General features: G+C 35.1%; 3 protein-coding genes across 5 annotated transcripts; 2 read left to right on the top strand and 1 right to left on the bottom strand.

The window, feature by feature from the left end:
* The first annotated feature begins 1,424 nt into the window (after positions 1 to 1,424).
* Positions 1,425 to 5,441, top strand: LOC129308322 (UDP-glycosyltransferase 74B1). Its single transcript, XM_054949401.1, has 2 exons — positions 1,425 to 2,095; positions 4,585 to 5,441. Exons 1-2 carry the CDS (start codon positions 1,460 to 1,462, stop codon positions 5,290 to 5,292), a joined length of 1,344 nt encoding a protein of 447 aa, XP_054805376.1. The 5' UTR covers positions 1,425 to 1,459; the 3' UTR covers positions 5,293 to 5,441.
* A 152-nt stretch (positions 5,442 to 5,593) lies between these two features.
* On the bottom strand, positions 5,594 to 8,950 carry LOC129308323 (uncharacterized protein At5g50100, chloroplastic). Of its 2 annotated transcripts, XM_054949402.1 has the most exons (8): positions 8,591 to 8,949; positions 8,298 to 8,437; positions 8,012 to 8,119; positions 7,544 to 7,600; positions 7,035 to 7,100; positions 6,834 to 6,894; positions 6,399 to 6,442; positions 5,594 to 5,911 (listed from the first exon to the last, which is right to left on the bottom strand). In XM_054949402.1, the coding sequence occupies exons 1-8, from the start codon at positions 8,760 to 8,762 to the stop codon at positions 5,873 to 5,875; spliced, it is 687 nt and encodes a 228-aa protein (XP_054805377.1). In that variant the 5' UTR covers positions 8,763 to 8,949; the 3' UTR covers positions 5,594 to 5,872. The 2 variants fall into 2 exon arrangements, with proteins under 2 accessions (XP_054805377.1, XP_054805378.1); XM_054949403.1 differs by lacking the exon at positions 7,544 to 7,600 and having other exon boundaries at positions 8,591 to 8,950.
* Positions 8,951 to 9,661: 711 nt separating this feature from the next.
* LOC129309538 (succinate dehydrogenase subunit 7B, mitochondrial-like) lies at positions 9,662 to 12,500 on the top strand. Of its 2 annotated transcripts, none has more exons than XM_054951146.1 (4): positions 9,662 to 9,821; positions 9,955 to 10,023; positions 10,579 to 10,681; positions 12,050 to 12,500. In XM_054951146.1, exons 1-4 carry the CDS (start codon positions 9,765 to 9,767, stop codon positions 12,124 to 12,126), a joined length of 306 nt encoding a protein of 101 aa, XP_054807121.1. In that variant the 5' UTR covers positions 9,662 to 9,764; the 3' UTR covers positions 12,127 to 12,500. The 2 variants fall into 2 exon arrangements, with proteins under 2 accessions (XP_054807121.1, XP_054807120.1); XM_054951145.1 differs by having other exon boundaries at positions 9,952 to 10,023.
* Positions 12,501 to 13,160: the final 660 nt, after the last annotated feature.

The raw sequence follows: 13,160 nt of genomic DNA, 5'->3' as shown, positions 1-13,160 counted from the left end.
AAATACAAGCCTGGTAGTGACAACTGAAAACCTGATTACTTTCTACTAATCAATTAGCATCTTCCACTGATCTAGTGCCTCGTTGCAATTGGCTTTTACGAATCCTGATTCTCCTGCTTCTTCTCACTCAATTCAAAAGAATTTAAAAAGGAAATAGAAAATATATTCTATTGCAGCACAACTGAACTCCACAATAGTATTCATGAACACCACCACCTTCACCTCCTTATGCATCAATGGCGGCTCAACAACTAAAATTTTTTGATTTTTTTTTTTAAAAGATTAGTGAGACAAATGCCGGAACACAGCATACATATTCTTTCGATTCCGGGTAATATATGAATATATTTATTTTTCTAGAATATTAATGCTTCGTTAACCCGTTCAATAAATATAGAACAAAAATAAATTTAATTTTTTTATAGTCATATATTAAAAAAATAATAAAAAGATATTAGATGATAATTATAAAAGCATAATTCACAGTGGAAACAAAGAGAAACGAAAAGGATTCGTGAACCTATGCCCAATGGGCTTTCTTGTCTTAAAATTCCTGGTCAAAACAGGGAAAAATCCCCTCAATTTTCTTTGCTTGACTAATCAAACTACAAAAGAGAATATGACCACGTATGTCAGGAAGCATAGAAATGCCACGAACCTTCCTAACACCGCCGAAAGCCTGAAAGGATAATTTTTCTGGGGCTAATGTTTACTCCAAACTCAAGTCTCGCTATTTGCTGAAAAGAAAATTTTTTCTAAGATCAATGTTGACTCCAGCTCGATGGAGGCTATCAATCTCATTAAGAGTGAATATTCTTATAATCACTAGCTCCTCAACATCATCACAAGGATAAAACATCTCATTATAAAAGATTGGATCATTATTTTAGAGATTTAAGGTACAAATTCACCCACAAAAACTTTTACAATGAGCTGCTAACATCCTTAACTTAAAAAGTATGGTGCAATTTTATTCATAAACTCCAAAAAAATATACAAAAAATCTATAATTCATAATAGAGGCTAAATGTCCATTAAATAAGAATTGCAAGTCCTACTACATGCAAATAAATTGGGAGCAAAGATATTCATCATTTACTGGACAACCTTAAAAAGGGTGCAAAAAATCCCCAACCCTAAACATGGTTCTTAAGTGCATAACAAGTAACAAACGATCTCTAATGCCTCATATCTAATGATCTCACCTATTTTTTTCTTAACTTATATGATTTTGTCGTGGCTTTAAAATAAATAAAAAAATACATATAAATTTCACTCAAAATAAATAATTATTTGCAAATTTATTTAGTATTAACAACTAAATTTAGGAGAATAATGACTATTTTAAGTGAGACCTTAAATTCTCTCAACCATCAAAATTTTTCCACTTTTTGTATAAATAAAAGCAAAATCATCTCATGCCAAAATGTGACAGAAGTGAAAGAGTGATGATGAGAAGATGAGCATCCCAAAAGGCCATGTCCTTGTTCTTCCCTACCCAGCTCAAGGGCACATCAACCCACTCGTTCAATTCGCGAAACGACTCGTCGCAAAAGGTCTGAAAGCCACTTTTGCCACCACCCCTTACACAATTAAGCACATAAACGCACCCACTATTTCCATTGAACCCCTCTCAGATGGCTACGATGAAAGTGGCTTCAGGCAAGCTCCAAGCGTGGAAGCCTACTTAGAGTCCTATAAATTAGTTGGATCCAAAGCTTTAACTAAGCTTATATCGAAGTTCAGAGACTCTTCTTTTCCTGTTCGTTGTATCGTTTACGATTCTCTGCTTCCTTGGGCGCTTGATGTGGCCAAGCAGTTTGGGATCTATGGAGCTGTGTTCTTGACCAATTCAGCTTCTGTGTGTTCACTGTATTGGCGAATCAGAGAGGGTCGGCTCAGCTTGCCTTTGAACGATGAAGCGTTTCCAATCTCGCTGCCTGGCCTTCCTCCTCTTGAATTCTCTGATTTGCCAAGTTTTATTGCGCGACCTGCTGATCATTCTGCTTATTTTGCCGCGATCATGGACAAGTTTGAGGCTTTGGAGCTCAATGACTGGGTATTCTGCAACACCTTCCAAGAGCTGGAAAATGAGGTAAATTTAAGGCCTCATTAGTAATATTTCTCTTTTCTGGTAAACTGACAGGTAAAGCCCTGTATTATTTCTTCAGCAAAATCTCTCTTAGGTATGAAACACCCAATCGGTCACTGTACAGTAAATTCTGTAAATCACTAGGAGGCGAAGCAAAAAAAAAAAAAAAAGCCTCAAAACCAAAATTAAAACTATGATTTGCTAGCCAATTAGCACACTGATTGCCTTCTCTGTAAACGTGAAGGAAATTAACTTGCCAGTCACCCTGCATCTCCTTCTGAATCAAAGATAAAAGAGCTCTGCAAGACTCACCTTCTTCCCTCGTATCTTCCAGCATACTGACCACCGAAGTGGAGTCATCTTCTACCAGAAGATTATTCACACCCATCCGCTTAGCCATCCTTAACCCCCATGAAACACCCCATAATTCAGCATTTATGGCAGAACATCTTTTCACAAAGCCAATCCATCTACCATGCTCATCTCTCAATAACCTACGCACCCTGACAAGGCAGAACCCCCTTTAGCTGCACCATCAAAGTTCAATTTGCACCAGCCCGGAGGGGAGGCTGCCATTTGATATGAACCACCATACTGGCCAGGTTCGACATATCATCACTATTGTTCAAATTAACCATCTCCCACACATAACGTTTAATAATGCTAACAGGGTCATTGGGAAATTCAAAACCTTCCTCAAAAAGAACCTTATTCCTCCATGTCCGTTGCCACCAGCAAGTCCCTACCATTCAATCTAAACCAGTCCCTACCATTCATCTGAAAGAAACTATTCCCAACCTCCTCACGATTAAGCAAAAGCCAGACATTTCTAGCAGCTGTGCACTCACGAATAGCATGTTCTAATGATTTATCTTCTAACCCACACCTGCAACACAGAGGAGAACACCCCAACAACTTAGCTCTCCTAGAAGAAGTCAACAGACGATCATGGTTAGCAAGCCAGAGAAATACCTGGATCCTTCTTGGTCCCCTCCAATTCCAAATTTTCTTCCAAATAGTATTAGCAGCAACATTAGCAGATTGAGTCATGTGGGTAAACATATCAGCAACACTATACTTGTTGTGTGAGGAACCTCTCCATCTAATACAGTCAGCACCAAGCTCCCTCAATAGGCACGGCACAGTCCTCAATTGTAATAATATAGCCTCTGGTAAATGATCCTTGAGATACATGAATTCCCACTCCCCACATTCATATACCATGTCACATACCTTACAATCTTGCAATCTACCATCGGGCTTACTATAACATAAATCATGCGGTGTATTATCAGCACTACTCCACTAATCTTGCCAAAATTTTATGCCTTCCCATCTCTGCACCTAATTAGTAATATTGTTCTTTCATTTTGTTTGTGTCTGCTGTTGTGAGCCATGAGAGACATCAGGAGGGGGGGTTATACTCTCAATAATAAATTATTGAGAGTATTTTTAAAAATGTTTTTATCGTAAAAAAGAAATTTACATTTTAGTTATAGAGAACACAATTACATTTTTAATGAAATATTAATATTAATTTATTTTTGTAATTTCTTAAAAAAGAAATTTAGTTTTTGGATCTTTGACTATTAATTTTATAAGCTTCGTATTTTTTAGCGTACTATATTCTATCTATCAATGTTTTTTTTTAAAAAAAAGAACTTTTTTAATAATTTTTTTCTTGGTTCAAAATCTTTAATAGCTGGAGACGGCTATTCATGTGATTAATTTGCTTTTTGTCCAAAATGATTTTTTGGACAAGCTAAATGATTTTTTTTTAAGTACTTTCTGTTTTTATATATGAGAGAAAAAAATTGTATCATACAGTTTAAGAAAAACAGTTAAATATAATATTTATGTATGAAAATAAAAAAGTAAGCTAAAATTCCTTATATTAATCAACATAAGCATATATTAATTGTTTTTCATTAATGTAAATTATAATAGGTGATTTAAAAATATGTAATAAATGCTTATTGAAATAAGTAATTTTGCTTATAAAAAAATAGAAGTTAAAAGTGATATTTCTCTAATAATAAAAAACAGAGGGAGTGTGTGGTTGGTTAGAGTGGTGTCTATGCATTTGCATAAATCCCAAAATTGAGTCCCACTAGAATTTGTAAATAATACAATTTTCTATATTTTTTATATATTGACGATTCATTCACATCCTTGACTATATGTGCAATCGTATATTCAAAGGACTGTTACTCAAGTGATTGAGACTATACATGGGCCTTAATTTTTCTTCCATATATCTTAAACTGCAATATTTTTGTGAAGCAAATACTGATTAGTCCATAAATTAATTGTATATTACTGCGATCAGTTGAAAGTCCCTAAATTATTTGAAACAGATACAAATATGCACGGTATGAAGCCAAATATTTCTTGCCACACATGATTAAGAAAAATCCGGGGCTTGTAAAACAAGTTTTAAACGTTAATTTAGCTCTCATTCACAAGTGACGTGTCTGTATTGTTGTTGATAGCTAGTGAAGTCATTGGAAGGCCAATGGCCACTTGTAACGGTGGGGCCAATGATTCCATCGGCCTACGTTGGCCAACCATCAGACGGCGACACTGCTTACGGTGCCAGTTTCTGGGAACCAAGCAGCCATACCTATTTGAAGTGGCTGCACACAAAACCACCAAAATCAGTAGTATTTGTGTCATTTGGAAGCATGGGAACTACCTCAGCCAAACAAGCCCAAGCAATTGCCACGGGTTTGAAGGCAAGCAAGAAGCAGTTCTTATGGGTTCTCAAAGAGTCTGACGACAAATTGCCACAAGATCTTCTAAACGACGAGGGATTGGTGGTGACTTGGTGCAACCAAGTGGAAGTGTTGGCTCACCCAGCTGTGGGTTGCTTTGTAACTCATTGTGGATGGAACTCTGTGTTAGAAGCGCTGAGCATAGGAGTGCCAATTGTGGGGGTGGCTCATTGGAGTGATCAGCCTACAAATGCTAAGCTAGTGGAAGAGTTGTGGGGAGTGGGTTTAAGAGCAAAGAAGGATTTGGATGGCGTTTTAAGAGGGGAAGTGCTGGATCAGTGCATAAGAGAGGTTATGGATGGTGGAAAAAGTGAAGATATTAGAAGGAACGCTTCTAAGTGGAGTGAAAGTGCAGCCAGAGCTGCTGCTCCAGGTGGGAGTTCAGACAATAACATCAGCAAGTTTATAAGAATCTTAAGGGAATGAGGGGAACTATATTTTATATCTGTCAGTATATCAAATAGATCTATATATAGACGAGCACACAGGAGTGCATCTTTCTGTTTGTTTATGTTTGCACATGCCAATGGAACTCTTTACTTACCCTCTTTTATCTCAGTTGTAGCAAGTACTAATGTGTGTCGGTAATTCAGAAGGTGCTGGTGTTGTGTTACTTTAATCAGATAAGATATTAAAGAAACTTCTTAAATTTTATGAAAATTATAGGAAGTAAAAGAAGGGCACACAGAAGCAGTAAATGAGCAGGGATATAGACTCACAACATGGATAGGGAAACTTTCTGTGTATATGTATTTACGTGCAAAAGGAACTTTTCTGCATAACCTTCCTTGGTGATTCACTGCCCCAAGTTATATTTATACACATTCCCAGTTCAGCTCATCGCATCAAAATTTGTATAAAAGAGTTTTCTGATAGATACACTGAAACAGACATGAATCCCTGTGAAATGTATCTATGCTGGCTTGTTTTTCAAACCAAGCTCACATAAATCCAAACTTTAGAAGTTGTGAATAAAATAGTCAACACAATTAGCCATCATGGAAGTTCACATCTTGCAAGCATTGCTGTCTTTGCATGCTTCACCCTGTAAAGAACACGAAAAACCAAGTACATACTAGCGCCAAACAAATCTCAAATCAGGCATGTCAAAGTGAGAAAAATGTGTTCTTTCCACCAAAACAAAAAAAGTGAGAAACGTATGTTCTGAAAAGGCTAATTAACACTTGAATGGAATCAGATTATCTGAGAAGTCTTAACAGCATGCACATCGGCTTGTGACATATTTTAGCAGTCTTTATTCAGTCCTGCGTTTTAAACTAACAAATGGTCTTTAAAATTTTAATCAAAACATTGCAAGCAGTTTCACTCTTTCCAACTAAAAAAACGTTTATTCTTAGCTGCTCCATGAATGTAGAATTTTAGTCTCAAGATGACTCCAGAATTTCAGAAGATTTTCTAACATCATTTTTTTTATTTATTTAATTTCTTTCCTCTACTTTTGTCCTGTTTTATCCAGCACGTTTATTCTACAATAACAAATATATTAACTTATAAAGTTGCTGTGTACCTACCTTCTTTCTTCGAGTTCTTAATATTTCTTCCATAGGTGGTCGCCCTGAAATTAAAACAAAAGAAAGATATGAATATATCAATTTGAAAATCTCAGCATCAATATATTGGTGAGCATCACAGTAGAGGCCAGTCTTGATCCCTAGTCGTGGCCCCATGGGAACTACTACTAGAAAAATCATGAAGTGAAAAATGCAGCAAAATTGCATAATTAATGCGTGCGAACACTGGATGGATATATGTTGATCATGTGTGAGAAGACAGCGTTTCACCACAATCTGGGTTTATAGACTTTATGCTTCTTTAATATCACTACATCAGGCTAATGCGGCTCAACTAAAGCAAAAAAGCTTTTACTCTTGGCAAGAGAACTATTACAGCATAACTATCAGAAAACTTTGGTAGAATTGTTCACGCAATATGTTCTTTGCTGTTACCTGTAATTTGAAGACGGTATTTAGCCCACACACCATATATTGCATCAGCAACTGTAGCAATCTGTAAAAGGAATTTTCCAACATTAGTGACATGATATAGAAGTAAAGAAACCATGTTCACAGCTGTAAAGCAAGACTGAGGGTGTCTCAAAAGCTGAAAAGTGAGACAAATCATTTCAAAAGGATGGTAGGATGACTTACTGGTTCATATTTTGTAACGGCATAAACCCAACCAAGACCAACTTGTTCATATAATCTCCTAAATGCCTGCAATATATCTCACTGGCATGATATTCATGCGCATATAAACACACATTTAATTTTAATAATTATAAAAGGAAAAAAAGGGAAGTATAGAACTTTAAGTAAGATCTGAATACAAATATTCCTCCCAAGATTCATATATTATGTTAAAGTCCTTAACAGCAACTCTTTTTGGGCATGTCAATGTCAAATTTTATATGATGATGTGTAGGAGGTACTGTGGTTTAAACTGAATAAGAGAGAAGTATGCCTATGAATGATGCTTTAATCTGGGAAGTTTTAACAGTCCATAAAGATTTTCTGAGATCAACTTCAGCTTGTACAACTACTTTAAAGCACTCGTATTTAGATCATTAAATTCTGGAGTGAGGTTACTTATAGATGTCACAGAAGTGCAAGAATAATCCCATGTTTGAAACTAAGGATGATCAGGAAAGAAGACATACTTCAACATCTGTGACTACAGTTCCATCTGAGAGAATAGCATGAATTCTGCCCATAACCTAAAAGAGAAATAACTACATTGTCATAGTATCTCTCCAGATCAAAGAAATGCCTGCAATCTTGCTTACTAAATATTCAACGCGCATTGCAAGTGAGAACAATTTCTCACAAGGTAAACATCTTCGAATAACCACGTCATATAAATTCTGTGAAAGAAAAGGAGAAAGATCTAGCAGACTTCATTTTGAGAAAACGGGGAGCTACATGGAGTTTCTAGATCACCATATATAAAATCGAATAGTAGTTGTCATTACCCTCTAAATGAACTGTAAACGTTCGCCCAAAAAAAAGAGAGAAAAATAACTGCAGAACAAAACTTAATGTTTTACACCATTCTCATTGAAGATACAAGCGGTTATACTTGCAAGAAAATTTGCCTTCAACAGGGGAAACACGTGGTAGAAACTCACAGTTTCGTAGTCCAGGCCTTGATTCTCCTGCGGAGAGTAGTCATCTGAGCTTATATCGACAAATTTGATTGTTCGATAGGTCTTATTCCTCTCTCTTAGCATATTGACCTGAAACAGTTGACAAACTACAATTCAGGCTAGAACTATATTTTCATTGGAGAATCCACAGCAAAAATATTTAAAAGGTTTCGTTTTTATCCAGAACTAAACACCCAAAACGCTCATGTCCACATTATATATGCCTAAGCAAAAGCATTGCACGAGGCACAAGTTATAGAAAGCACGCCTCGCGCATGCAAAGCGGACAATCTCCATCATAAAGCATTTTAATCTTCCAGTCTTCGGGTGATTGTTCTTCGCTTTCTCTCTTGGAGACTTCGATCTCTGCAGCTGCTTGACTAATTGCCCGAATTTGACATTGAAATCCTGGACGATGAAAAGAATGATCAGGACCTGAGTTCAACTTGACATAAGGAAGTAATCTCAGAGAACCGCCATTATATTCATATTCATAAATCCAGACAAAAAATTGCTCAAAAGTTAAAAAGATAACATAGCGACAGGGGATTAGGGATTCACCGGGTCGATAAATAGGAATGGCGAGAAGGGAATTGGCGTGATACGTAGGAGGATTATGGGCTTTGAGTTTAAAATAGCGAGGAATGGAGAGGAAAATTGGGGTTCTTCGTCGTGCAATGAATGATGAGGAGGCAGAAGCCATGGAAGCAGCAGCAGCTCCTCTCAAAGCCATTTCTGTTGCTGAGATTTGCGGTTGAAGAGAAAAATGTGAGTGTCATGGACACCTTAAATTCATAACTGTATTCAGCTCTACGTACGTGGCACTGTAATCTTCACCGAAACTCATATCGATTGCTGCGTTGGTTTTCGGAGCCAACTTGACAGTCATGTTTGAGAAAATTGTGAACTTGAGCCTGACACGAGCCAAAGACTCAGCCGGAGTTATATATTTGATTTTGTTTTATTTAATTTAATGGTAAGATGCTCTATATTGTAACTTAATATTGACGATGCATCAAAATCTTAAAATTAGGGTTATGGTTGTAAACCTATTATGTCATTTATTTCGTGAGATGAAATAATACAAAAAAGTTATCTCATTCTCTTGTTTTTACTATCTCTTTGTCATACATTTTAAAATTTTTTTTATATTTTTTTTATTATTTTCAATCTTTATATTCATCAAAAACATTAAAATTATAGTGATCTGAAAAATAAATATACCCAATTTTATTAAAATTATAAAATCAAAAATATTAAAAAAATTATGAAAATTAAAAATAAAATTTAATAAAATTTTTACTCTCAATTTAAATAATTTATAATAAAATTAAAAAATTATAATATGGAATACACTAATAATAAAAAAATGATATGATGATAAAAAAAATTTTAAAATTAAAAAATAAAATTAATTTATAATTAAATTTTAGAATATTTGTCACATTTTATGTATAGTTTATAAATAAAAATAATTTTTAATTTAAAAAAATATAAAATCTCTTCTCTCTCTCACAATCTCTCTGAAAAAAAGTTAAACTTCATAAAATTTACCTATTTTAACCTTGAAAAAGCATAATTAATTGTAATCGGGTCCAATTTTATATTGAAAAAAAAATACAGTTTGTAAATAAGAAAGGATTCATCCCTGTCCTTGGAGCTTCGCGTGGGTTGCCAGGGTTCTGTGCTCCGTTTGTATTATTCACTTGACTAAAGGTCACAGCAAAAAGCCCAAATGGCGTTCATGTTGAATAACACAAGCATTGCTTCCCATTTCCGATCTCACTCCCAGGTATTTTGATATCTTCTCTGTCTGATCGGTTGCGATTGTCTCAATCATCACTATAATAATTTTTGCTGTGTCAAATTTGATTCGTCATGTGGCCTTTTGAACTCTATCTGCAACGAAATCTCAAAAATAGCAGAAGAGGGAGGATTTGCTTTCTATCGCGCGCCGTGAATTCCACATCGAACCCGGGCCTCGTGAAAAAGCTGTAAGGCGTAGACTTCCCTTTTGCCTCTTCTATTCGGATTTCTTACTCGTTGCCTCTTGATAACTTATCTTCGTGTGCTTGTTTATGAGCTTTATTAAATGGTTGCTGGGTGTTTAACACCCAATTAATTTAGCAGCTGATCGATGAAAATGGGTTTTACGAATCATGTCAACGTAGTGTAGTAATTAATTTTTTTGGGGATCTCTCTTTGAGCAAGTCTCTCAAATGAGTTTTTTACTTGATTTGTTGAATGGCTTATAATTACTATTCGTTGTAAAGCCGAATGATTCTTAGGAGGCAAAGTTATATAAACTTTGCTACTCCTTACAATTTAGAGAATAAATAATCATTGATTTTCCATTGCATGAACTTTTGTTGTAGAACCTCAGCGAAGTTGCATAATTTTCCTGAGCAAAGTAGTTGATCTTATATACCCTTGAATATACTTTGACAAGTTCTGTTCTTGGCATGATTGGGTCACTTTGTTAGCATAATTTTTGTGATTTCTTCAGATTTACCGGTGCACTCAATTTTATAACATTGATAATCTTGCAGCTCTTGGCAGAGGATCCATCCCTGAAGCCATTCAAATCATATAAGAAGAGCGTGTCACGAATCAAGAGAATTGGGGATGTTCTGACAGTCATTGTTGTTGCAGGTATGCTGTTTTCTATTCCTAATTCTTGGGAGGGCGGAGCATGTGCTGATTTTTGTTAAACTTTGATGGGGTTATTAGTTCTCATCATCTATAAATGGCTACAATATGAATAAACCAATATCATGCATGGACTGATAAGGGATAAAAGAAATAGGCATTCTTTACTTTTCTGATATCTTCGACAAGTGGATATTTCCTGAATATGCCATTCTAAGAGAGTAATGCTCTCTGGATTCTCAGGGCACGTTAGAGATTTATAATGTACCATTTTCAGAAGGCTAATCTTTGATTGAGTTAATAGGTTATGATTGCATAGTGCGCGTGTGTATTTGTTTTCCTACATTCATTATTTCCTCAAATATAAATTTGTAGTATCTTTAGCATTGGGCAATGTGCTTACTGGGGTAATTCCAGTTTGCTGCTGAAACTTACAAGCTGGAGCTCCTTTTAGTAGGAAGTTTTGTTTTATAATTCATAAATATAAAATTCCAACAATGTTTTTGACATCCAGACTGTTTCAAATGTTTGTTAGTGGTTTGAAAAGCTTTGTCCTATTGCTGAAATCTTTTGAGTTCTCGTTTTCTGTATATTCATGAACACTGTCACTGAAATTGATAATAAATAGCATATTAACAAATTTGACATCAATAACAACAAATGGAAAACACTCGATCTGATGACTGATTTGCACCTCCTATTTCACTTCAAGCCTTCAATGATTGGCCATTCAGGAACGATCATAAAGAACATGAAACTAGGATTCTATGCATAAAAAATCAATTTGGCTATAAGAAATGCAACTGGATTCCATCCAGCCATAGGTTCCCCCACTAAACAATCTTGTTAGTCAATGAGACCACCAATTAGCCTTATGTCACAAGTGTGACACATATCAACATCAAGCAAGGATTTGCTTTGCCTTGCAAGCTCCTATTGGAAATGCCTTTGCGAGGTGCGCGTGGTCCATACCATTAGCTATTAAGTGGACTTGTTAATGTTATTGCTACCCTCCGTCACTGGCCTCAAATGGCATTTATCTCTAGCCCAGCAGAGAAAAGATGAAAGAAGAGTCAAGGTAATGCTAAGGCAACAAAGTCATGAGGCGGTTTAGCTGAGATTTTTCACAATTTCACTAGTGTGTGATGTGGCCTTTTCGAAAGATTGATTTAACACCATTCTATTCCCTCCCTACCCCATGGTATAAATTGTTTGATTGTGCAATAACTCTAATATGTTCATCAAGCTTTGAGGGGGAGGCTATGCATTTAGATTGGATACGAATAGACATAACCATTATCTTGTTCCAAAAATTCATTCCTTAACTTCTAATGTATCTGAATATTTGTGCTTTTTATAATGTTACTGCAGGATGCTGTTATGAGATATATGTCAGAGCAGTAATGAGAGAAGAAGCTCGGAAGCAGGCAAGGGATCATAGTGCGTAATGAAGCGAATAATGTGTTGTTACATTGTTACATTTGTCTCATATTTCTGGCAACAATGTGGACTCGCGGTGTGTTAGAATAAGCAGGAAAGCATTTGAATCCAAAATGCTTGCGCCTCAATAGGTTTTCCACCATCTAAGAGTAAGGCTCGTTGGGTTGATTAAAGTTAGAGGCTTTAGACGGTTTCATGCCATTCTGGTTAGTTGCACCATCCAGTGTGAGGAAGCATTTGAGAGATGGAACTTGGAAGAATTGGTGACTATTCGTGGTGTTAGGCATTTCTTTAAAATGGAGGACAAGGATCTGTCTTATCAATCGTGGTGACATTGGCCTTCTTTCAAATTTTCATCTATTTATTGTCTTATTTAAAATCATCTTCATGAATAACTTTTTCTAGGTGAATTGATATGGTGGGAGGAAAATTTTAGTACTTGCAAATTTTTACTAAAATATTTTTTTAGATATATTTATTACCCAAAAAATCTATTTTAAATTAGTTATTAATTATTAATTTATGATAAGTTATTTCGTTGGTCATATTTATAAGTTATTTTTAACATGTTTCTCTAAAACTATGAAAAATGTTAAAATTATGTTTAGGAATTTAATAATTTTATAGTTATACCCTCGTCAAATATATATATAAAATATATATAATTGAATGATATTTTTTTAACAATTAATATAGGATAAATAAAAAAATTTACAAAAAAAAATTAATGAGATAATTTATGAATAAGGTAGAAATTTTTTTTCCAACTTTATAAATAAGACAAAAAGGAAACAGGTTGTTTTGAAAGTTCTCAATGGTGACCTACTTTTTTTTTTTTTTGTTTATATAAAAAGAAGCACTAATAGCCCACTAACTCGCCAACGTAGGCGAAGTCGGTTAGGTTTGAATGATTGAGCTGAATACATTAATTTTCTCAATTATTGCTTCCGCAACGATATTAAATTATGAATGTTCTGAATTGAATGACCAGCATGATAAAAAAATTTGGAAGCGCAAGACTTTAACACTCTTACCGATTCTT

Source organism: Prosopis cineraria, unplaced genomic scaffold, assembly GCF_029017545.1.
Source record: "Prosopis cineraria cultivar Desert tree isolate PC_DT_omini unplaced genomic scaffold, ASM2901754v1 PC4, whole genome shotgun sequence".
NCBI lineage: Eukaryota > Viridiplantae > Streptophyta > Magnoliopsida > Fabales > Fabaceae > Prosopis > Prosopis cineraria.
Note: the sequence above shows the minus strand (reverse complement) of the source record. Positions and strands in the feature narration are given on the sequence as shown.